This window comes from Phyllobates terribilis, unplaced genomic scaffold (assembly GCF_046119375.1).
Source record: "Phyllobates terribilis strain yellow unplaced genomic scaffold, ASM4611937v1 Scaffold_2__4_contigs__length_985480577, whole genome shotgun sequence".
Taxonomy (NCBI): Eukaryota; Metazoa; Chordata; class Amphibia; order Anura; family Dendrobatidae; genus Phyllobates; species Phyllobates terribilis.
The window spans coordinates 850,593,756-850,619,654 of record NW_027362762.1 but is presented as its reverse complement, the minus strand read 5'-3'; the positions used below and the strand labels follow the sequence as shown (position 1 = coordinate 850,619,654).

Below are 25,899 nucleotides of genomic sequence, written 5' to 3'. Positions count from 1 at the left end.
ACCATGGTTAACAAAAGAAGACAATGATTTCAAACACCAGCCCCCAATCAAAGCAAGTAGTCTGTCAGCATGAGAGAGTGATATCAGCTGCCTCATCCTCATTCACACTTTCTCCTGAGTTAAAAAGAAGATCACTGAAATGATGTAAGCAGGTCATTTTGTGGCAGGGTTGAAACTCAGTAAAAATGGAGTTTTTGTGATTAACCTACTTTTCATGGCAAGGAATGACTTTATAATTTTTTGCAATTCATCTGATCACTCTTCATAACAATCTAGAATTAAGGCCACTATGATAACAAGAAGCAAAGTTTGTGAACACCAAAATTTGTGTCACACTCAAAACTTTTGGCCGCTACTGTATTTGTAAATCATTATTTGGGACTGTTCACTTTGTAATGTGAATGGTAAAGCAAATGTTCTTTTTTCTTATGTGTTTAATGTAATGAAATTATTCAATTGAGTCTAAAAAAATAAAACTCACTAAACAAAATCACAAAAGTTCTGGTAATTCCTTCGGTTTCATAATTAGAGACAAGAGGATGGGTTTGTGGGACTCCGGTCCAGATTCTAGGTCAGTGGTACCTGGCGGCTGGATGGGATGCCCACAAATCTCATACCTTCCAGCGTCCCTTGCGCGGCTTTTCATTAGCCAGGGCTGGCGTTATGTCATCTATGGCACAGATGAAGTTGCGCCAGCCCTGACAAATGAAATGCCACCCCGGAAGGTAAGAGGTTGGCAAGACTCCCGTCTAGCCGCCAATTATCACTTACCTGGATGATGGATTGGAATCCCACGAACCGATCTGCTCATCTCTTCTTGTGACCCCATGAGATTAGGGATTTGCTGTTAACATACAGTAGTCAACATGTGTACAACCCGTTACAATGTGGTGTGTCAATTATAAATGTTAAAGTTTGTTATTATTCATCTGATGAACTGCAGCCAGAAAATCCATTGGCAAGCTTAGTAATATATTGAATCTAAATGTAGCAATATGTAACTGTGCCGTTATCATTCCCCTAAACAAGCTGTCATTGTGAATGTGCTCCAACAGAAGCATTTATTAATTAGTTGTTTCTGGTTTGCAAACTTTCCTGTCCTTGTTTAGCAATATCTAACATATGTTGTTATTTTAGCAATATGGTGCCTGCCAAGCAAGTAGGTAGAAATACAGCATTTAGCCCTTTACTAAATATATGAATACTAGATGGTGGCACGATTCTAACGTATCGGGTATTCTAGAATATGTATGCAGCCGACCGGGCGCAATCAGCAGAGCGGTTTTTAAATTTGGCGCCAATATCGCTGATTGGTCGAGGTCTGCGGCCGCGACCAATCAGCGAACCCTGTTAGTGAGGACCGGAGAGCGTGTTTAAATTTGGCGCCAAAATCGCTGATTGGTCGCGGCCGGCGGTCGCGACCAATCAGCAGAGCGGTGTTTAAATTTGGCGCCAATATCGCTGATTGGTCGCAGCCGGCGGCCGTGACCAATCAGCCAATCGTATTAGTGAGGACCGGGGAGCGGCGCTGCCTGTGCGGGTTCTTCCGTTGCGAGCAGCCGGGAGATGACCAGCTGCTCGCAGCAGAAGTATCCCGACCGGCGGCGCCGCTCCCTGGTCCTCCCTTCATACTTGCCGTCGGGAGATCAGCGGCCCTAGCCGCTGATCTCCCGACGGTAGCCGCATGGAGGTTAGCGGCGCCGCCGGTCGGGGTAGTTCTGTTGCGAGCAGCCGGGAGATGACCGGCTAGCGCCGGTCATCTCCCGGCTGCATCGCCGCTGACCTCCGTGCGGCAGATGAGCCGCTAACGGCCGCCATCTTTTTCTGAAATCCCGCGTCGCTGATTGGCCGCGGCCGGACCAATCAGCGACGAGGAATTTCCTGGACAGACAGACAGACGGGATAAGACGATTATATATATTAGATACATTGATACATAATTAGGTATCATGCACACAACCGCATTACTGCTCAGTAAAACACTAAGTAGCACAGAGGCCTGATATAGAGTCTATAGTTTTCCATATGACCATACTGTACCTCAACTAGAGAAAAGGGCACAGTCGGATGTAAGCACTTTGGCTCAGTGGTTAGCAGTGCTTCTTTGCAGTGCTGCGGTCCTGGGTTAAAATCCCACCAAGGACAACATCTGCAAGGGTTTGTATGTTCTCTCCACGTTTGCGTGGGTTTCCTTCAGGTGCTCCGGTTTCCTCCTGAAGACATACTGTGATGTATATGAATGTAAAGCGCTGCAGAATATGATAGCGCTATATAAGCAATGCAAAATAATAATACTAGAGTTGGTGCGAATTGATTTGTAGGATCCATACCATGGACCACACCAGTCACTCTGTGGCAGTTGGATGGGAGCCCTTGGAATCGCCTCTTACCTGACGGCATCTGGGGCTATTCTTTTGATTAGCTGGCCTGGCTTCACGTCATCGTTACGGCATGATAAACATGTGACATCGCACCAGGCCAGCTAATCAAAAGAAGAGCTGTGGATGCCGCCACCTAAGAGGTGGTTATCAATGCTCCCACTCACTGGACACAGATGACCAACATGGCCGATGGTCTAGGTCCTGCAAATCGATTTGCACCAACTCTAGTTTATACCTCTCTAGTAAGGTACCATATGAGGGAACCTCACAGAGGTAAACGGAGCTGCTGTTACTTAGGACACAAAAATCCACTTATCCAGCTTTCATTGACTTAACCCGGCAGTCCTGCCTATACTCCCTGGCTTCTCTATCAGGGTGGACCAGCTTTCTTTATTCAGCACGGAACAAATGATCGAGAGAGAGTGCAGTAGGATTCAGCACACAGAGACAGGGCAGCAGTACTATCTGTGCCATGAAAAGTGTGACAGTGACAGCACCTGTTCTTGAACTTAACAGAACATATAAGTTGCAATGGTGCTTATGTGTAAAGGCCAGCGAGAAAAAGATGGTGGACAAAGGCAGAATTGTGTTACAATTGCAAAATAAAAGGGAGCTGGAAATGGGAGGGCTGGCAGGGGATATGTGGGCGAATTTCTCAAAATTGATGGCAAGGAAAAGTGGAGTAGTTGCCCACTGGGTTGCCACCTTGATTCTCCAAACAGAGGTGGAATGGGTTTGATTCCTTCAGCTTTACTTTCTTTGCACTAGTATTGATACATTTCCCTCATTGTGTTCCAAAGATAAAGATTATCTGTAGCCAAAGTCACAGTCTTTTCTTTCAAAGTGGATGCTGGAAGGAGCTCACCAGTAAGTGACCTTTCAGGTCTTTAGCTAAATCAACAGTATAATAAAGTTAATAAACCTTACCTGAGTGACATCGTTAAAATTGGCATGTCCTAAGCAACCATTGCTCCCGCTGCCAAATGTCATGATGATACCCCTGTCTGGGAAAAAGATGAAAGCCTAATTGAAAACAATCATTTACATTTTATTTTCTCATTTCTATACTCAAAAATTAATGACAAACTCTGTATAAGGCCGAATTCAGATGTCCGTATGTCACAGTCCGAGTGCAGTCCACGATTTCCGAACTGAACGGAGGTCTCCTGGCCCAAACTCAACAGCGTCATAGGCATAAGAGTTCGGGTCAAAAGACCTGCAGTCAGTCCTGAAGTCGCGGTCCAGACTGTGTTATATGGACGTCTGAATTCTGCCTAACATCTATGAAGACCATTAGACAGTCAGAAATGAAGTCTCTTGGTGGAAGCAAAAGCAATATATAACATATTGGTTCTATCACACCTGTCAAACAGGCAGTAAACAGGTCGCCACAGGACACATGCTTTATGGTAACTCCAGATTGGCCCTCCAGGAAGCGGGAAATGAATTGAGGCTGTGCATGCTCCATAGAGCCGGGGAGGGAAGGCGCTCCAGCACCTATTGGAGGGGCCTAAAAGGATAATGAAGAAAGATCTGTAGACAAGTGAAATGTAAGTTGTAAAGACATGAAGTACAGAGAGCGGAAAGAAGCAGAAACCAATTAATATGATTACTTAGTATTCTGCAAAATCAATTGAATGTAGATAGGCTTGATCATAAAGGTATTAAAATAACTGCTCTGTAATTGATGATGGAGGGGAGTCTCAAGGTCTATGTTTCTATGATGAAGCTCATAACATTCATGACGGTATAAGTTATATAATGAGCATTATTACAACGTGCTATGTGCAGCACTCATTATCACTTCTGTGTGGCATCAATCACTGTGTAATTTTCTATTAGTAATATGAAATATGGATAAAAGAAGAGATTACCCTGGAATGTATTTCTAGATAACCCAGAACAGCTAATGGGGATGATTCCTACTTTCTCTATAATTCTTCATTACATCAGTAATTCACATGAATGTTGATAATCATCTCATGTATGTTCTCATCTCACTTTATGTCAGCAGTATACATTGTGTAAAAAGATTAGCATGCCCCTGGCACAGCGGTCACGTCGGTAGTCTGTAGCCCTGTAGCCCCTGGATCAAAGTCCTGCAAACCTCTTACTACCTACCGGCATCCCGGGTGCACCTTCTGATTAGTATGCCCTGCAATGCCATTACGTTCTGGTGTGACGCACGCATGACCTTGTGTTGGGCCTACTAATCACATGAGGTGCCGGAGATGGAAGCAAGTAATAAGAGGTTTGCCGGGCTTTGGTCCGGTGACCACATATTACTGATGTGGCCACTGGACCATGCTCCTGTCAGTTATTTTGCTCAACTTTGTTTGGGATTATTGGCAATCATACACCCAGTATATGACCAACGAGAGTCCTTTGGGCACCGGTTTGGGGCATGAGTAACATAATTTTTTTTTCTAATGTATGGGAAAGCATTGCCTACTACACTTTACTATGCAGAGGGGCACAGGTTTTGTTTTTTAAGAAAGGAAGTCACTGGTTGATGTATGGTGTAGACTACATCTGAGACTCTTTGGCTGTAAACTTTAGGGAAGGCTCCTGAGGTATACCACCAATGTAAGCCCCGACGGGGCCACAGAACGGATGCCAGAACGCAGTGTGAAAGCACCCTAACCAAAAATGAGCTAGGAGCATAGCCTAGCTCCCTCCCATCCCTCCAAGTAACCACAAAAGAGATACAAAGAGGCATACTCCCTCCAATCTGCCCCCTATAGCTCCAAATAGGAGCCATGAAAAGAGCCTTACTGCCTCCCATCTGCCCCCTATACCTTCAAATATGAGCCATGAACAAAGCCTTACTCCCTCCCATCTGCCCCCTATTCTTCCAAATATGAGCCATGAACAGAGCCTTATTCCATCGCATCTGCCCCCTATACCTCCAAATATGAGCCATGAACAGAGCCTTAGTGCCTCCCATCTGCCCCCTATACCTCCAAATATGAGCCATGAACAGAGCCTTACTGCCTCCCATCGGCCCCCTATACCTCCAAATATGAGCCATGAAGAGAGCTTTACTGCCTCCCATCTGCCCCCTTATACTGCCAAATGAGCCATGAACAGAGCCTTACTCCCTCCCATCCGCCCCCTAAACCTCCAAATATGAGCCATGAACAGAGTCTTACTCCCTCCCATCCGCCCCCTATACCTCCAAATATGAGCCATGGACAGAGCCTCACTGCCTCCCATCTGCCCCCTTATACCTCCAAATATGAGCCATGAACAGAGCCTTACTCGCTCCCATCTGTCCCCTATACCTCCAAATATGAGCCATGAACAGAGCCTTACTGCCTCCCATCTACCCCCCCTATACCTCCAAATATGAGCCATGAACAGAGCCTTACTCCCTCCCATCTGCACCCTACACCTCCAAATATGAGCCATGAACAGAGCCTTACTCGCTCCCATCTGTCCCCTATACCTCCAAATATGAGCCATGAACAGAGCCTTACTGCCTCCCATCTACCCCCCCTATACCTCCAAATATGAGCCATGAACAGAGCCTTACTGCCTCCCATCTGCCCCCTATACCTCCAAATATGAGCCATGAACAGAGCCTTACTCCCTCCCATCTGCCCCCTATACCTCCAAATATGAGCCATGAACAGAGCCTTACTGCCTCCCATCTGCCCCCTATACCTCCAAATATGAGCCATGAACAGAGCCTTACTGTCTCCCAGATGCTCCCTATACCTCCAAATATAAGCCATGAACAGAGCGTTACTGTCTCCCATCTGCCCCCCTATACCTCCAAATATGAGCCATGAACAGAGAGCGTTACTGTCTCCCATCTACCCCTATACCTCCAAATAAGAGCCATGAACAGAGCCTTACTCTTTCCCATCTGCTGCCCTATACCTCCAAATATGAGCGATGGACAGAGCCTTACTCCCTCCCATCTGCCCCCTATACCTCCAAATATGAGCCATGAACAGAGCCTTACTCCCTCCCATCCGCCCCCTATACCTCCAAATATGAGCCATGAAAAGAGCCTTACTGTCTCCCATCTGCCCCCCTATACCTCCAAATATGAGCCATGAACAAAGCGTTACTGTCTCCCATCTGCCCCCTATACCTCCAAATAAGAGACATGAACAGAGCCTTACTCCTTCCCATCTGCTGCCCTATACCTCCAAATATGAGCTATGGACAGAGCCTTACTCCCTCCAATCCGCCCCCTATACCTCCAAATATGAGCCATGAACAGAGCCTTACTGCCTCCCATCTGCCCCCTATACCTCCAAATATGAGCCATGAACAGAGCCTTACTCCCTCCCTTCCGCCCCCTATACCTCCAAATATGAGCCATGGACAGAGCCTCACTGCCTCCCATCTGCCCCCTTATACCTCCAAATATGAGCCATGAACAGAGCCTTACTCGCTCCCATCTGTCCCCTATACCTCCAAATATGAGCCATGAACAGAGCCTTACTGCCTCCCATCTACCCCCCCTATACCTCCAAATATGAGCCATGAACAGAGCCTTACTCCCTCCCATCTGCACCCTACACCTCCAAATATGAGCCATGAACAGAGCCTTACTCGCTCCCATCTGTCCCCTATACCTCCAAATATGAGCCATGAACAGAGCCTTACTGCCTCCCATCTACCCCCCCTATACCTCCAAATATGAGCCATGAACAGAGCCTTACTGCCTCCCATCTGCCCCCTATACCTCCAAATATGAGCCATGAACAGAGCCTTACTCCCTCCCATCTGCCCCCTATACCTCCAAATATGAGCCATGAACAGAGCCTTACTGCCTCCCATCTGCCCCCTATACCTCCAAATATGAGCCATGAACAGAGCCTTACTGTCTCCCAGATGCTCCCTATACCTCCAAATATAAGCCATGAACAGAGCGTTACTGTCTCCCATCTGCCCCCCTATACCTCCAAATATGAGCCATGAACAGAGAGCGTTACTGTCTCCCATCTACCCCTATACCTCCAAATAAGAGCCATGAACAGAGCCTTACTCTTTCCCATCTGCTGCCCTATACCTCCAAATATGAGCGATGGACAGAGCCTTACTCCCTCCCATCTGCCCCCTATACCTCCAAATATGAGCCATGAACAGAGCCTTACTCCCTCCCATCCGCCCCCTATACCTCCAAATATGAGCCATGAAAAGAGCCTTACTGTCTCCCATCTGCCCCCCTATACCTCCAAATATGAGCCATGAACAAAGCGTTACTGTCTCCCATCTGCCCCCTATACCTCCAAATAAGAGACATGAACAGAGCCTTACTCCTTCCCATCTGCTGCCCTATACCTCCAAATATGAGCTATGGACAGAGCCTTACTCCCTCCAATCCGCCCCCTATACCTCCAAATATGAGCCATGAACAGAGCCTTACTGCCTCCCATCTGCCCCCTATACCTCCAAATATGAGCCATGAACAGAGCCTTACTCCCTCCCTTCCGCCCCCTATACCTCCAAATATGAGCCATGAACAGAGCCTTACTGTCTCCCATCTGCCCCCTATACCTCCAAATATGAGCCATGAACAGAGCCTTACTGCCTCCCATCTGCCCCCTATCCCTCCAAATATGAGCCATGAACAGAGCCTCACTGCCTCCCATCTGCCCCCCTATACCTCCAAATATGAGCCATGAACAGAGACTTACTCCCTCCCATCTGAGCCCTATACCTCCAAATATGAGCCATGAACAGAGCCTTACTGCCTCCCATCTGCTGCCCTATACCTCCAAATATGAGCCATGAACAGAGTCTTACTCCCTCCCATCTGCCCCCTATACCTCCAAATATGAGCCATGAACAGAGCCTTACTGCCTCCCATCTGCCCCCTATACCTCCAAATATGAGCCATGGACAGAGCCTTACTGCCTCCCATCTGCCCCCCTATACCTCCAAATATGAGCCATGAACAGAGCCTTACTCGCTCCCATCTGTCCCCTATACCTCCAAATATGAGCCATGAACAGAGCCTTACTGCCTCCCATCTACCCCCCTATACCTCCAAATATGAGCCATGAACAGAGCCTTACTCCATCCCATCTACCCCCCTATACCTCCAAATATGAGCCATGAACAGAGCCTTACTCGCTCCCATCTGTCCCCTATACCTCCAAATATGAGCCATGAACAGAGCCTTACTGCCTCCCATCTACCCCCTATACCTCCAAATATGAGCCATGAACAGAGCCTTACTCCCTCCCATCTGCCCCCTATACCTCCAAATATGAGCCATGAACAGAGCCTTACTCCCTTCCCATCTGCCCCCTATACCTCCAAATATGAGCCATGAACAGAGCCTTACTGCCTCCCATCTGCCCCCTATACCTCCAAATATGAGCCATGAACAGAGCGTTACTGTCTCCCATCTGCCCCCTATACCTCCAAATATGAGCCATGAACAGAGCCTTACTGCCTCCCATCTGCCCCCCTATACCTCCAAATATGAGCCATGAACAGAGCCTTACTCCCTTCCCATCTGCCCCCTATACCTCCAAATATGAGCCATGAACAGAGCCTTACTCCCTCCCATCTGCCCCCTATACCTCCAAATATGAGCCATGAACAGAGCCTTACTCCCTTCCCATCTGCCCCCTATACCTCCAAATATGAGCCATGAACAGAGCCTTACTGCCTCCCATCTGCCCCCTATACCTCCAAATATGAGCCATGAACAGAGCGTTACTGTCTCCCATCTGCCCCCTATACCTCCAAATATGAGCCATGAACAGAGCCTTACTGTCTCCCATCTGCTCCCTATACCTCCAAATAAGAGCCATGAACAGAGCCTTACTGCCTCCCATCTGCCCCCTATACCTCCAAATATGAGCCATGAACAGAGCCTTACTCCCTCCCATCCGCCCCCTATACCTCCAAATAAGAGCCATGAACAGAGCCTTACTGCCTCCCATCCGCCCCCTATACATCCAAATATGAGCCATGAACAGAGCCTTACTGCCTCCCATCTGCCCCCTATACCTCCAAATATGAGCCATGAACAGAGCCTTACTCCCTCCCATTCGCCCCCTATACCTCCAAATAAGAGCCATGAACAGAGCCTTACTGCCTCCCATCTGCTGCCCTATACCTCCAAATATGAGCCATGAACAGAGCCTTACTCCGTCCCATCTGCCCCCTATACCTCCAAATATGAGCCATGAACAGAGCCTTACTGCCTCCCATCTGCCCCCTATACCTCCAAATATGAGCCATGAACAGAGCCTTACTGACTCCCATCTGCTGCCCTATACCTCCAAATATGAGCCATGAACAGAGCCTTACTCCCTCCCATCTGTCTCCTATAGCTCCAAATATGAGCCATGAACAGAGCCTCACTGCCTCCCATCTGCCCCCCTATACCTCCAAATATGAGCCATGAACAGAGCCTTACCCCCTCGCATCTGCCCCCCTATACCTCCAAATATGAGCCATGAACAGAGCCTTACTCCCTCCCATCCGCCCCCTATACCTCCAAATATGAGCCATGAACAGAGCCTTACTGCCTCCCATCTGCCCCCTATACCTCCAAATATGAGCCATGAATAGAGCCTTACTGCCTCCCATCTGCCCCCTATACCTCCAAATATGAGCCATGAACAGAGCCTTACTCCCTCCCATCTTCCCCCTATACCTCCAAATATGAGCCATGAACAGAGCCTTACTGCCTCCCATCTGCCCCCTATACCTCCAAATATGAGCCATGAACAGAGCCTTACTCCATCCCATCTGCTGCCCTATACCTCCAAATATGAGCCATGAACAGAGCCTTACTCCCTCCCATCTGCACCCTATACCTCCAAATATGAGCCATGAACAGAGCCTTACTCCCTCCCATCTGCCTCCTATAGCTCCAAATATGAGCCATGAACAGAGCCTCACTGCCTCCCATCTGCCCCCCTATACCTCCAAATATGAGCCATGAACAGAGCCTTACCCCCTCGCATCTGCCCCCCTATACCTCCAAATATGAGCCATGAACAGAGCCTTACTCCCTCCCATCCGCCCCCTACACCTCCAAATATGAGCCATGAACAGAGCCTTACTGCCTCCCATCTGCCCCCTATACCTCCAAATATGAGCCATGAATAGAGCCTTACTGCCTCCCATCTGCCCCCTATACCTCCAAATATGAGCCATGAATAGAGCCTTACTGCCTCCCATCTGCCCCCTATACCTCCAAATACAGTCATATGAAAAAGTCTGGGCACCCATATTAATCTTAAGCTTAATGTTTTATAAAAATTGGTGTTTTTGCAACAGCTATTTCAGTTTGATATATGTAATAACTGTTGGACACAGTAATGTTTCTGCCTTGAAATGAGGTTTATTGTACTAACAGAAAATGTGCAATCTGCATGCAAACAAAATTTGAAAGGTGCATAAGTATGGGCACCCTTATCATTTTCTTGTTTTAAATACTCCTACCTACTTTTTACTGACTTACTAAAGCACTTTTTTTGGTTTTGTAACCTCATGGAGCTTTGAACTTTATAGCCAGGTGTATGCAATCATGAGAAAAGCTACTTAAAGTGGCCACTTGCAAGTTGTTCTCCTGTTTGAATCTCCTCTGAAGAGTGGCATCATGTGCTCCTCAAAACAACTGTCAAATGATCTGAAAACAAAGATTACTCAACATAGTTGTTCAGGGAAAGCATACAAAAAGCTGTCTCAGAGATTTAACCTGTCAGTTTCCACTGTGAGGAACATAGTAAGGAAATGGAAGAACACAGGGACAGTTCTTGTTAAGGCCAGAAGTGGCAGGCCAAGAAAAACATCAGAAAGGCAGAGAAGAAGAATGGTGAGATCAGTCAAGGACAATCCTCAGACCACCTCCAGAGAGCTGCAGCATCAACTTGCTGCAGATGGTGTCACTGTGCATCGGTCAACTATACAAGGCACTTTGCACAAGGAGAAGCTGTATGGGAGAGTGATGCGAAAGAAGCCGTTTCTGCAAGCACGCCACAAACAGAGTTGGCTGAGGTATGCAAAAGCACATTTGGAGAAGCCAATTTCTTTTTGGAAGAAGGTCCTGTGGACTGATGAAATCAAGATTGAGTTATTTGGTCATACAAAAAGGCGTTATGCATGGTGGCAAAAAAACACAGCATTCCAAGAAAAACACTTGCTACCCACAGTAAAATTTGGTCGAGGTTCCATCATGCTTTGGGGCTGTGTGGTCAATGCTGGCACTGGGAATCTTGTTAAAGTTGAGGGACGCATGGATTCCACTCAGTATCAGCAGATTCTTGACAATAGTGTTCAAGAATCAGTGATAAATATGAAGTTACAAAGTGGATGGATCTTTCAGCAAGACAATGATCCAAAACACCGCTCCAAATCTACTCAGGCATTCATGCAGAGGAACAATTACAATGTTCTGGAATGGCCATCCCAGTCCCCAGACCTGAATATCATTGAACATCTGTGGGATCATTTGAAGAGGGCTGTCCATGCTCGGCGACCATCAAACTTTACTGAACTGGAATTGTTTTGTAAAGAGGAATGGTCAAAAATACCTTCATCCAAGATCCAGGAACTCATTAAAAGCTACAGGAAGCGACTAGAGGCTGTTATTTTTGCAAAAGGAGGATCTACTAACTATTAATGTCACTTTTCTGGTGAGGTGCCCATACTTATGCACCTGTCAAATTTTGTTTGAATGCAGATTGCACATTTTCTGTTAGTACAATGAACCTCATTTCAAGGCAGAAACATTACTGTATCCAACAGTTATTACATATATCAAACTGAAATAGCTGTTGCAAAAACACCAATTTTTATAGAACATTAAGCTTAAGATTAATAGGGGTGCCCAAACGTTTTCATATGACTGTATGAGCCATGAATAGAGCCTTACTGCCTCCCATCTGCCCCCTATACCTCCAAATATGAGCCATGAACAGAGCCTTACTGCCTCCCATCTGCCCCCTATACCTCCAAATATGAACCATGAACAGAGCCTTACTCCCTCCAATCTGCCCCCTATACCTCCAAATATGAGCCATGAACAGAGCCTTACTGCCTCCTATCTGCCCCCTATACCTCCAAATATGAGCCATGAACAGAGCCTTACTCCCTCCCATCTGCCTCCTATAGCTCCAAATATGAGCCATGAACAGAGCCTTACTCCCTCCCATCTACCCCCCTATACCTCCAAATATGAGCCATGAACAGAGCCTTACCCCCTCGCATCTGCCCCCCTATACCTCCAAATATGAGCCATGAACAGAGCCTTACCCCCTCGCATCTGCCCCCTATACCTCCAAATATGAGCCATGAACAGAGCCTTACTCCCTCCCATCTGCTGCCCTATACCTCCAAATATGAGCCATGAACAGAGCCTTACCCACTCGCATCTGCCCCCCTATACCTCCAAATATGAGCCATGAACAGAGCCTTACCCCCCTCGCATCTGCCCCCTATACCTCCAAATATGAGCCATGAACAGAGCCTTACCCCCTCGCATCTGCCCCCCTATACCTCCAAATATGAGCCATGAACAGAGCCTTACTGCCTCCCATCTGCCCCCTATACCTCCAAATATGAGCCATGAACAGAGCCTTACTCCCTCCCATCTGCCCCCTATACCTCCAAATATGAGCCATGAACAGAGCCTTACTCCCTCCCATCCGCCCCCTATACCTTCAAATATGAGCCATGAACAGAGCCTTACCCCCTCGCATCCGCCCCCTATACCTCCAAATATGAGCCATGAACAGAGCCTTACTGCCTCCCATCTGCCCCCTATACCTCCAAATATGAGCCATGAACAGAGACTTACTCCCTCCCATCTGCCCCCTATACCTCCAAATATGAGCCATGAACAGAGCCTTACGCCCTCCCATCCGCCCCCTATACCTTCAAATATGAGCCATGAACAGAGCCTTACTCCCTCCCATCCGCCCCCTATACCTCCAAATATGAGCCATGATCAGAGCCTTACTCCCTCCCATCTGCCCCCTACACCTCCAAATATGAGCCATGAACAGAGCCTTACTGCCTCCCATCTGCCCCCTATACCTCCAAATATGAGCCATGAACAGAGACTTACTGCCTCCCATCTGCTGCCCTATACCTCCAAATATGAGCCATGAACAGAGCCTTACTGCCTCCCATCTGCCCCCTATACCTCCAAATATGAGCCATGAACAGAGCCTTACTCCATCCCATCTGCCCCCTATACCTCCAAATATGAGCCATGAACAGAGCCTTACTCCCTCCCATCCGCCCCCTATACCTCCAAATATGAGCCATGAATAGAGCCTTACTGCCTCCCATCTGCCCACTATACCTCCAAATATGAGCCATGAACAGAGCCTTACTGCCTCCCATCTGCCCCCTATACCTCCAAATATGAGCCATGAATAGAGCCTTACTCCCTCCCAACCGACCCCTATACCTCCAAATATGAGCCATGAACAGAGCCTTACCCCCTCGCATCTGCCCCCTATACCTCCAAATATGAGCCATGAACAGAGCCTTACTCCCTCCCATCCGCCCCCTATACCTCCAAATATGAGCCATGAACAGAGCCTTACTCCATCCCATCTGCCCCCTATACCTCCAAATATGAGCCATGAACAGAGCCTTACTGCCTCCCATCTGCTGCCCTATACCTCCAAATATGAGCCATGAACAGAGTCTTACTCCCTCCAACCTGCCCCCTATACCTCCAAATATGAGCCATGAACAGAGCCTTCGTGCCTCCCATCTGCCCCCTATACCTCCAAATATGAGCCATGAACAGAGCCTTACTGCCTCCCATCTGCCCCCTATACCTCCAAATATGAGCCATGAACAGAGCCTTACTCCCTCCCATCCGCCCCCTATACCTCCAAATATGAGCCATGAACAGAGCCTTACTCCCTCCCATCCGCCCCCTATACCTCCAAATATGAGCCATGAACAGAGCCTTACTCCCTCCCATCCGACCCCTATACCTCCAAATATGAGCCATGAACAGAGCCTTACCCCCTCGCATCTGCCCCCCTATACCTCCAAATATGAGCCATGAACAGAGCCTTACTCCCTCCCATCCGCCCCCTATACCTCCAAATATGAGCCATGAACAGAGCCTTACTCCCTCCCATCCGCCCCCTATACCTCCAAATATGAGCCATGAACAGAGCCTTACTCCCTCCCATCTGTCCCCCTATACCTCCAAATATGAGCCATGAACAGAGCCTTACTCCCTCCCATCTGCCCCCTATACCTCCAAATATGAGCAATGAACAGAGCCTCACTGCCTCCCATCTGCTGCCCTATACCTCCAAATATGAGCCATGAACAGAGCCTTACTCCCTCCCATCCGCCCCCTATACCTCCAAATATGAGCCATGAACAGAGCCTTACTGCCTCCCATCTGCCCCCTATACCTCCAAATATGAGCCATGAACAGAGCCTTACTCCCTCCCATCTGCCCCCTATACCTCCAAATATGAGCCATGAACAGAGCCTTACTCCCTCCCATCCGCCCCCAATACCTCCAAATATGAGCCATGAATAGAGCCTTACTGCCTCCCATCTGCCCCCTATACCTCCAAATATGAGCCATGAACAGAGCCTTACTGCCTCCCATCTGCCCCCTATACCTCCAAATATGAGCCATGAATAGAGCCTTACTCCCTCCCAACCGACCCCTATACCTCCAAATATGAGCCATGAACAGAGCCTTACCCCCTCGCATCTGCCCCCTATACCTCCAAATATGAGCCATGAACAGAGCCTTACTCCCTCCCATCCGCCCCCTATACCTCCAAATATGAGCCATGAACAGAGCCTTACTCCATCCCATCTGCCCCCTATACCTCCAAATATGAGCCATGAACAGAGCCTTACTCCCTCCCATCTGCCCCCTATACCTCCAAATATGAGCCATGAACAGAGCCTTACTGCCTCCCATCTGCCCCCTATACCTCCAAATATGAGCCATGAACAGAGCCTTACTCCCTCCCATCCGCCCCCTATACCTCCAAATATGAGCCATAAACAGAGCCTTACTCCCTCCCATCCGCCCCCTATACCTCCAAATATGAGCCATGAACAGAGCCTTACTCCCTCCCATCCGACCCCTATACCTCCAAATATGAGCCATGAACAGAGCCTTACCCCCTCGCATCTGCCCCCCTATACCTCCAAATATGAGCCATGAACAGAGCCTTACTCCCTCCCATCCGCCCCCTATACCTCCAAATATGAGCCATGAACAGAGCCTTACTCCCTCCCATCCGCCCCCTATACCTCCAAATATGAGCCATGAACAGAGCCTTACTCCCTCCCATCTGTCCCCCTATACCTCCAAATATGAGCCATGAACAGAGCCTTACTCCCTCCCATCTGCCCCCTATACCTCCAAATATGAGCAATGAACAGAGCCTCACTGCCTCCCATCTGCTGCCCTATACCTCCAAATATGAGCCATGAACAGAGCCTTACTCCCTCCCATCCGCCCCCTATACCTCCAAATATGAGCCATGAACAGAGCCTTACTGCCTCCCATCTGCCCCCTATACCTCCAAATATGAGCCATGAACAGAGCCTTACTCCCTCCCATCTGCCCCCTATACCTCCAAATATGAGCCATGAACATAGCCTTACTCGCTCCCATCTGCCCCCTATACCTCCAAATAAGAGCCATGAACAGAGCCTTACTCCCTCCCATCTGCCCCCTAAACCTCCAAATATGAGCAATGATCAGAGCCTTACTGCCTCCCATCTGCCCCCTATACCTCCAAATATGAGCCATGAACAGAGCCTTACAGCCTCCCATCTGCCCCATACCTAAAATATGAGCCATGAACAGAGCCTTACTCCCTACCATCTGCCCCCTATACCTCCAAATATGAGCCATGAACAGAGCCTTACTCCCTCCCATCCGACCCCTATACCTCCAAATATGAGCCATGAACAGAGCCTTACTGCCTCCCATCCGCCCCCTATACCTCCAAATATGAGCCATGAACAGAGCCTTACTGCCTCCCATCTGCCCCCTATACCTCCAAATATGAGCCATGAACAGAGCCTTACTCCCTCCCATCCGCCCCCTATACCTCCAAATATGAGCCATGAACAGAGCCTTACTGCCTCCCATCTGCCCCCTATACCTCCAAATATGAGCCATGAACAGAGCCTTACTGCCTCCCATCTGCCCCCTATACCTCCAAATATGAGCCATGAACAGAGCCTTACTCCATCCCATCTGCCCCCTATACCTCCAAATATGAGCCATGAACAGAGCCTTACTCCCTCCCATCTGCCCCCCTATACCTCCAAATATGAGCCATGAACAGAGCCTTACTCCCTCCCATCCGCCCCCTATACCTCCAAATATGAGCAATGAACAGAGCCTTACTGCCTCCCATCTGCCCCCTATACCTCCAAATATGAGCCATGAACAGAGCCTTACTCCCTCCCATCCGCCCCCTATACCTCCAAATATGAGCCATGAACAGAGCCTTACTGCCTCCCATCTGCTGCCCTATACCTCCAAATATGAGCCATGAACAGAGTCTTACTCCCTCCCATCTGCCCCCTATACCTCCAAATATGAGCCATGAACAGCCTTACTGCCTCCCATCTGCTGCCCTATACCTCCAAATATGAGCCATGAACATAGCCTTACTCGCTCCCATCTGACCCCTATACCTCCAAATAAGAGCCATGAACAGAGCCTTACTCCCTCCCATCTGCCCCCTATACCTCCAAATATGAGCAATGATCAGAGCCTTACTGCCTCCCATCTGCCCCCTATACCTCCAAATATGAGCCATGAACAGAGCCTTACAGCTTCCCATCTGCCCCATACCTAAAATATGAGCCATGAACAGAGCCTTACTCCCTCCCATCTGCCCCCTATACCTCCAAATATGAGCCATGAACAGAGCCTTACTCCCTCCCATCCGACCCCTATACCTCCAAATATGAGCCATGAACAGAGCCTTACTGCCTCCCATCCGCCCCCTATACCTCCAAATATGAGCCATGAACAGAGCCTTACTCCCTCCCATCCGCCCCCTATACCTCCAAATATGAGCCATGAACAGAGCCTTACTCCCTCCCATCTGCCCCCCAAAACCTCCAAATATGAGCCATGAATAGAGCCTTACTGCCTCCCATCCGCCCCCTATACCTCCAAATATGAGCCATGAACACAGCCTTACTCCCTCCCATCTGCCCCCTATACCTCCAAATATGAGCCATGAACAGAGCCTTACTCCCTCCCTTCTGCCCCCTATACCTCCAAATATGAGCCATGAACAGAGCCTTACTGCCTCCCATCTGCCCCCTATACCTCCAAATATGAGCCATGAACAGAGCCTTACTCCCTCCCATCTGCCCCCTATATCTCCAAATATGAGCCATGAACAGAGCCTTACTCCATCCCATCTGCCCCCTATACCTCCAAATATGAGCCATGAACAGAGCCTTACTGCCTCCCATCCGCCCCCTATACCTCCAAATATGAGCCATGAACAGAGCCTTACTGCCTCCCATCTGCCCCCCTATACCTCCAAATTTGAGCCATGAACAGAGCCTTACTGCCTCCCATCTGCCCCCCTATACCTCCAAATATGAGCCATGAACAGAGCCTTACTCCCTCCCATCTTCCCCCTATACCTCCAAATATGAGCCATGAACAGAGCCTTACTGCCTCCCATCTGCCCCCTATACCTCAAAATATGAGCCATGAACAGAGCCTCACTGCCTCCCATCTGCTGCCCTATACCTCCAAATATGAGCCATGAACAGAGTCTTACTCCCTCCAATCTGCCCCCTAAACCTCCAAATATGAGCCATGAACAGAGCCTTACTGCCTCCCATCTGCTGCCCTATACCTCCAAATATGAGCCATGAACAGAGTCTTACTCCCTCCCATCTGCCCCCTATACCTCCAAATAAGAGCCATGAACAGAGCCTTACTCCCTCCCATCTGCCCCCTATACCTCCAAATAAGAGCCATGAACAGAGCCTTACTTGCTCCCATCTGCCCCCTATACCTCCAAATATGAGCCATGAACAGAGCCTTACTGCCTCCCATCTGCTGCCCTATACCTCCAAATATGAGCCATGAACAGAGCCTTACTGCCTCCCATCTGCCCCCTATACCTCCAAATATGAGCCATGAACAGAGCCTTACTGCCTCCCATCTGCCCCCTATACCTCCAAATATGAGCCATGAACAGAGCCTTACTTGCTCCCATCTGCCCCCTATACCTCCAAATAAGAGCCATGAACAGAGCCTTACTGCCTCCCATCTGCCCCCTATACCTCCAAATATGAGCCATGAACAGAGCCTTACTCCCTCCCATCTGCCCCCTATACCTCCAAATATGAGCCATGAACAGAGCCTTACTCCCTCCCATCTGCCCCCTATACCTCCAAATATGAGCCATGAACAGAGCCTTACTTGCTCCCATCTGCCCCCTATACCTCCAAATAAGAGCCATGAACAGAGCCTTACTGCCTCCCATCTGCCCCCTATACCTCCAAATATGAGCCATGAACAGAGCCTTACTCCCTCCCATCTGCCCCCTATACCTCCAAATATGAGCCATGAACAGAGCCTTACTGCCTCCCATCTGCTGCACTATACCTCCAAATATGAGCCATGAACAGAGCCTTACTGCCTCCCATCTGCTGCCCTATATCTGCAAATATGAGCCATGAACAGAGCCTTACTCCCTCCCATCTGCCCCCTATACCTCCAAATATGAGCCATGAACAGAGCCTTACTCCCTCCCATCTGCCCCCTATACCTCCAAATATGAGCCATGAACAGAGCCTTACTCCCTCCCATCTGCCCCCTATACCTCCAAATATGAGCCATGAACAGAGCCTTACTCCCTCCCATCCGACCCCTATACCTCCAAATATGAGCCATGAACAGAGCCTTACCCCCTCGCATCTGCCCCCCTATACCTCCAAATATGAGCCATGAACAGAGCCTTACTCCCTCCCATCCGCCCCCCTATACCTCCAAATATGAGCCATGAACAGAGCCTTACTCCCTCCCATCCGACCCCTATACCTCCAAATATGAGCCATGAACAGAGCCTTACCCCCTCGCATCTGCCCCCCTATACCTCCAAATATGAGCCATGAACAGAGCCTTACTCCCTCCCATCCGCCCCCTATACCTCCAAATATGAGCCATGAACAGAGCCTTAATCCCTCCCATCCGCCCCCTATACCTCCAAATATGAGCCATGAACAGAGCCTTACTCCCTCCCATCTTCCCCCTATATCTCCAAATATGAGCCATGAACAGAGCCTTACTGCCTCCCATCTGCCCCCTATACCTCCAAATATGAGCCATGAACAGAGCCTTACTCCATCCCATCTGCTGCCCTATACCTCCAAATATGAGCCATGAACAGAGCCTTACTGCCTCCCATCTTCCCCCTATACCTCCAAATATGAGCCATGAACAGAGCCTTACTCCATCCCATCTGCCCCCTATACCTCCAAATATGAGCCATGAACAGAGCCTTACTCCCTCCCATCTGCCCCCTATACCTCCAAATATGAGTCATGAACAGAGCCTTACTCCCTCCCATCCGCCCCCTATACCTCATAATATGAGCCATGAACAGAGCCTTACTGCCTCCCATGTGCTGCCCTATACCTCCAAATATGAGCCATGAACAGAGCCTTACTCCCTCCCATCTGCCCCCTATATCTCCAAATATGAGCCATGAACAGAGCCTTACTGCCTCCCATCTGCCCCCTATACCTCCAAACATGAGCCATGAACAGAGCCTTACTGCCTCCCATCTGCCCCCCTATACCTCCAAATATGAGCCATGAACAGAGCCTTACTCCCTCCTATCTTCCCACTATACCTCCAAATATGAGCCATGAACAGAGCCTTACTCCCTCCCATCTGCCCCCTATACCTCCAAATATGAGCCATGAACAGAGCCTTACTCCCTCCCATCTGCCCCCTATACCTCCAAATATGAGCCATGAACAGAGCCTTACTGCCTCCCATCTGCCCCCCTATACCTCCAAATATGAGCCATGAACAGAGCCTTACCCCCTCGCATCTGCCCCCCTATACCTCCAAATATGAGCCATGAACAGAGCCTTACCCCCTCGCATCTGCCCCCTATACCTCCAAATATGAGCCATGAACAGAGCCTTACCCCCTCGCATCTGCCCCCCTATACCTCCAAATATGAGCCATGAACAGAGCCTTACTCCCTCCCATCTGCTGCCCTATACCTCCAAATATGAGCCATGAACAGAGCCTTACCCCCTCGCATCTGCCCCCCTATACCTCCAAATATGAGCCATGAACAGAGCCTTACCCCCTCGCATCTGCCCCCTATACCTCCAAATATGAGCCATGAACAGAGCCTTACCCCCTCGCATCTGCCCGCCTATACCTCCAAATATGAGCCATGAACAGAGCCTTACTGCCTCCCATCTGCTGCCCTATACCTCCAAATATGAGCCATGAACAGAGCCTTACTGCCTCCCATCTGCTGCACTATATCTCCAAATATGAGCCATGAACAGAGCCTTACTCCCTCCCATCTGTTGCCCTATATCTCCAAATATGAGCTATGAACAGAGCCTTACTGCCTCCCATCTGCTGCCTATATCTCCAAATATGAGCCATGAACAGAGCCTTACTCCCTCTCATCTGATGCCCTATACCTCCAAATATGAGCCATGAACAGAGCCTTACTCCCTCCCATCTGCCCCATACCTAAAATATGAGCCATGAACAGAGCCTTACTCCCTCCCATCTGCCCCCTATACCTCCAAATATGAGCCATGAACAGAGCCTTACTCCCTCCCATCCGACCCCTATACCTCCAAATATGAGCCATGAACAGAGCCTTACTGCCTCCCATCTGCCCCCTATACCTCCAAATATGAGCCATGAACAGAGCCTTACCCCCTCGCATCTGCCCCCCTATACCTCCAAATATGAGCCATGAACAGAGCCTTACTGCCTCCCATCTGCCCCCTATATCTCCAAATATGAGCCATGAACAGAGCCTTACTCCCTCCCATCTGCACCCTACACCTCCAAATATGAGCCATGAACAGAGCCTTACTCCCTCCCATCCGCCCCCTATACCTCCAAATATGAGCCATGAACAGAGCCTTACTCCCTCCCATCTGCCCCCTACACCTCCAAATATGAGCCACGAACAGAGCCTTACTGCCTCCGATCTGCCCCTATACCTCCAAATATGAGCCATGAACAGAGCCTTACTCCCTCCCATCCGCCCCCTATACCACCAAATATGAGCCATGAACAGAGCCTTACTGCCTCCCATCTGCCCCTATACCTCCAAATATGAGCCATGAACAGAGCCTTACTCCCTCCCATCCGCCCCCTATACCTCCAGATATGAGCCATGAACAGAGCCTTACTCCCTCCCATCAGCCCCCTATACCTTCAAATATGAGCCATGAACAGAGCCTTACTCCCTCCCATCCGCCCCCTATACCTCCAAATATGAGCCATGAACAGAGCCTTACTCCTTCCCATCTGCCCCCCTATACCTCCAAATATGAGCCATGAACAGAGCCTTACTCGCTCCCATCTGTCCCCTATACCTCCAAATATGAGCCATGAACAGAGCCTTACTGCCTCCCATCTACCCCCCTATACCTCCAAATATGAGCCATGAACAGAGCCTTACTCCCTCCCATCTGCCCCCTATACCTCCAAATATGAGCCATGAACAGAGCCTTACTCCCTCCCATCTGCTGCCCTATACCTCCAAATATGAGCCATGAACAGAGCCTTACTCCATCCCATCTACCCCCCTATACCTCCAAATATGAGCCATGAACAGAGCCTTACTCGCTCCCATCTGTCCCCTATACCTCCAAATATGAGCCATGAACAGAGCCTTACTGCCTCCCATCTACCCCCTATACCTCCAAATATGAGCCATGAACAGAGCCTTACTCCCTCCCATCTGCCCCCTATACCTCCAAATATGAGCCATGAACAGAGCCTTACTCCCTTCCCATCTGCCCCCTATACCTCCAAATATGAGCCATGAACAGAGCCTTACTGCCTCCCATCTGCCCCCTATACCTCCAAATATGAGCCATGAACAGAGCGTTACTGTCTCCCATCTGCCCCCTATACCTCCAAATATGAGCCATGAACAGAGCCTTACTGCCTCCCATCTGCCCCCCTATACCTCCAAATATGAGCCATGAACAGAGCCTTACTCCCTTCCCATCTGCCCCCTATACCTCCAAATATGAGCCATGAACAGAGCCTTACTCCCTCCCATCTGCCCCCTATACCTCCAAATATGAGCCATGAACAGAGCCTTACTCCCTTCCCATCTGCCCCCTATACCTCCAAATATGAGCCATGAACAGAGCCTTACTGCCTCCCATCTGCCCCCTATACCTCCAAATATGAGCCATGAACAGAGCGTTACTGTCTCCCATCTGCCCCCTATACCTCCAAATATGAGCCATGAACAGAGCCTTACTGTCTCCCATCTGCTCCCTATACCTCCAAATAAGAGCCATGAACAGAGCCTTACTGCCTCCCATCTGCCCCCTATACCTCCAAATATGAGCCATGAACAGAGCCTTACTCCCTCCCATCCGCCCCCTATACCTCCAAATAAGAGCCATGAACAGAGCCTTACTGCCTCCCATCCGCCCCCTATACATCCAAATATGAGCCATGAACAGAGCCTTACTGCCTCCCATCTGCCCCCTATACCTCCAAATATGAGCCATGAACAGAGCCTTACTCCCTCCCATTCGCCCCCTATACCTCCAAATAAGAGCCATGAACAGAGCCTTACTGCCTCCCATCTGCTGCCCTATACCTCCAAATATGAGCCATGAACAGAGCCTTACTCCGTCCCATCTGCCCCCTATACCTCCAAATATGAGCCATGAACAGAGCCTTACTGCCTCCCATCTGCCCCCTATACCTCCAAATATGAGCCATGAACAGAGCCTTACTGACTCCCATCTGCTGCCCTATACCTCCAAATATGAGCCATGAACAGAGCCTTACTCCCTCCCATCTGTCTCCTATAGCTCCAAATATGAGCCATGAACAGAGCCTCACTGCCTCCCATCTGCCCCCCTATACCTCCAAATATGAGCCATGAACAGAGCCTTACCCCCTCGCATCTGCCCCCCTATACCTCCAAATATGAGCTATGAACAGAGCCTTACTCCCTCCCATCCGCCCCCTATACCTCCAAATATGAGCCATGAACAGAGCCTTACTGCCTCCCATCTGCCCCCTATACCTCCAAATATGAGCCATGAATAGAGCCTTACTGCCTCCCATCTGCCCCCTATACCTCCAAATATGAGCCATGAACAGAGCCTTACTCCCTCCCATCTTCCCCCTATACCTCCAAATATGAGCCATGAACAGAGCCTTACTCCCTCCCATCTGCACCCTATACCTCCAAATATGAGCCATGAACAGAGCCTTACTCCCTCCCATCTGCCTCCTATAGCTCCAAATATGAGCCATGAACAGAGCCTCACTGCCTCCCATCTGCCCCCCTATACCTCCAAATATGAGCCATGAACAGAGCCTTACCCCCTCGCATCTGCCCCCCTATACCTCCAAATATGAGCCATGAACAGAGCCTTACTCCCTCCCATCCGCCCCCTACACCTCCAAATATGAGCCATGAACAGAGCCTTACTGCCTCCCATCTGCCCCCTATACCTCCAAATATGAGCCATGAATAGAGCCTTACTGCCTCCCATCTGCCCCCTATACCTCCAAATATGAGCCATGAATAGAGCCTTACTGCCTCCCATCTGCCCCCTATACCTCCAAATACAGTCATATGAAAAAGTCTGGGCACCCATATTAATCTTAAGCTTAATGTTTTATAAAAATTGGTGTTTTTGCAACAGCTATTTCAGTTTGATATATGTAATAACTGTTGGACACAGTAATGTTTCTGCCTTGAAATGAGGTTTATTGTACTAACAGAAAATGTGCAATCTGCATGCAAACAAAATTTGAAAGGTGCATAAGTATGGGCACCCTTATCATTTTCTTGTTTTAAATACTCCTACCTACTTTTTACTGACTTACTAAAGCACTTTTTTTGGTTTTGTAACCTCATGGAGCTTTGAACTTTATAGCCAGGTGTATGCAATCATGAGAAAAGCTACTTAAAGTGGCCACTTGCAAGTTGTTCTCCTGTTTGAATCTCCTCTGAAGAGTGGCATCATGTGCTCCTCAAAACAACTGTCAAATGATCTGAAAACAAAGATTACTCAACATAGTTGTTCAGGGAAAGCATACAAAAAGCTGTCTCAGAGATTTAACCTGTCAGTTTCCACTGTGAGGAACATAGTAAGGAAATGGAAGAACACAGGGACAGTTCTTGTTAAGGCCAGAAGTGGCAGGCCAAGAAAAACATCAGAAAGGCAGAGAAGAAGAATGGTGAGATCAGTCAAGGACAATCCTCAGACCACCTCCAGAGAGCTGCAGCATCAACTTGCTGCAGATGGTGTCACTGTGCATCGGTCAACTATACAAGGCACTTTGCACAAGGAGAAGCTGTATGGGAGAGTGATGCGAAAGAAGCCGTTTCTGCAAGCACGCCACAAACAGAGTTGGCTGAGGTATGCAAAAGCACATTTGGAGAAGCCAATTTCTTTTTGGAAGAAGGTCCTGTGGACTGATGAAATCAAGATTGAGTTATTTGGTCATACAAAAAGGCGTTATGCATGGTGGCAAAAAAACACAGCATTCCAAGAAAAACACTTGCTACCCACAGTAAAATTTGGTCGAGGTTCCATCATGCTTTGGGGCTGTGTGGTCAATGCTGGCACTGGGAATCTTGTTAAAGTTGAGGGACGCATGGATTCCACTCAGTATCAGCAGATTCTTGACAATAGTGTTCAAGAATCAGTGATAAATATGAAGTTACAAAGTGGATGGATCTTTCAGCAAGACAATGATCCAAAACACCGCTCCAAATCTACTCAGGCATTCATGCAGAGGAACAATTACAATGTTCTGGAATGGCCATCCCAGTCCCCAGACCTGAATATCATTGAACATCTGTGGGATCATTTGAAGAGGGCTGTCCATGCTCGGCGACCATCAAACTTTACTGAACTGGAATTGTTTTGTAAAGAGGAATGGTCAAAAATACCTTCATCCAAGATCCAGGAACTCATTAAAAGCTACAGGAAGCGACTAGAGGCTGTTATTTTTGCAAAAGGAGGATCTACTAACTATTAATGTCACTTTTCTGGTGAGGTGCCCATACTTATGCACCTGTCAAATTTTGTTTGAATGCAGATTGCACATTTTCTGTTAGTACAATGAACCTCATTTCAAGGCAGAAACATTACTGTATCCAACAGTTATTACATATATCAAACTGAAATAGCTGTTGCAAAAACACCAATTTTTATAGAACATTAAGCTTAAGATTAATAGGGGTGCCCAAACTTTTTCATATGACTGTATGAGCCATGAATAGAGCCTTACTGCCTCCCATCTGCCCCCTATACCTCC

General features: G+C 48.7%; 1 protein-coding gene across 2 annotated transcripts in view; it reads right to left on the bottom strand.

Annotated features, from left to right (window-relative positions):
• Nucleotides 1-25,899, bottom strand: part of NEK8 (NIMA related kinase 8) — a 215,025-nt gene that overhangs the window by 24,876 nt on the left and 164,250 nt on the right. For both annotated transcript variants that reach the window (XR_012299436.1, XM_073667882.1), the window contains exons 8-9: nucleotides 3,744-3,891; nucleotides 3,309-3,385 (exon numbers count right to left, since the gene is read on the bottom strand). Coding sequence is in view for 1 of the 2 variants with exons in the window: in XM_073667882.1 (XP_073523983.1) it covers nucleotides 3,309-3,385; nucleotides 3,744-3,891 (225 nt within the window). In the remaining variant the exon portion in view is untranslated. The remainder of the gene's footprint in view (nucleotides 1-3,308; nucleotides 3,386-3,743; nucleotides 3,892-25,899) is intronic.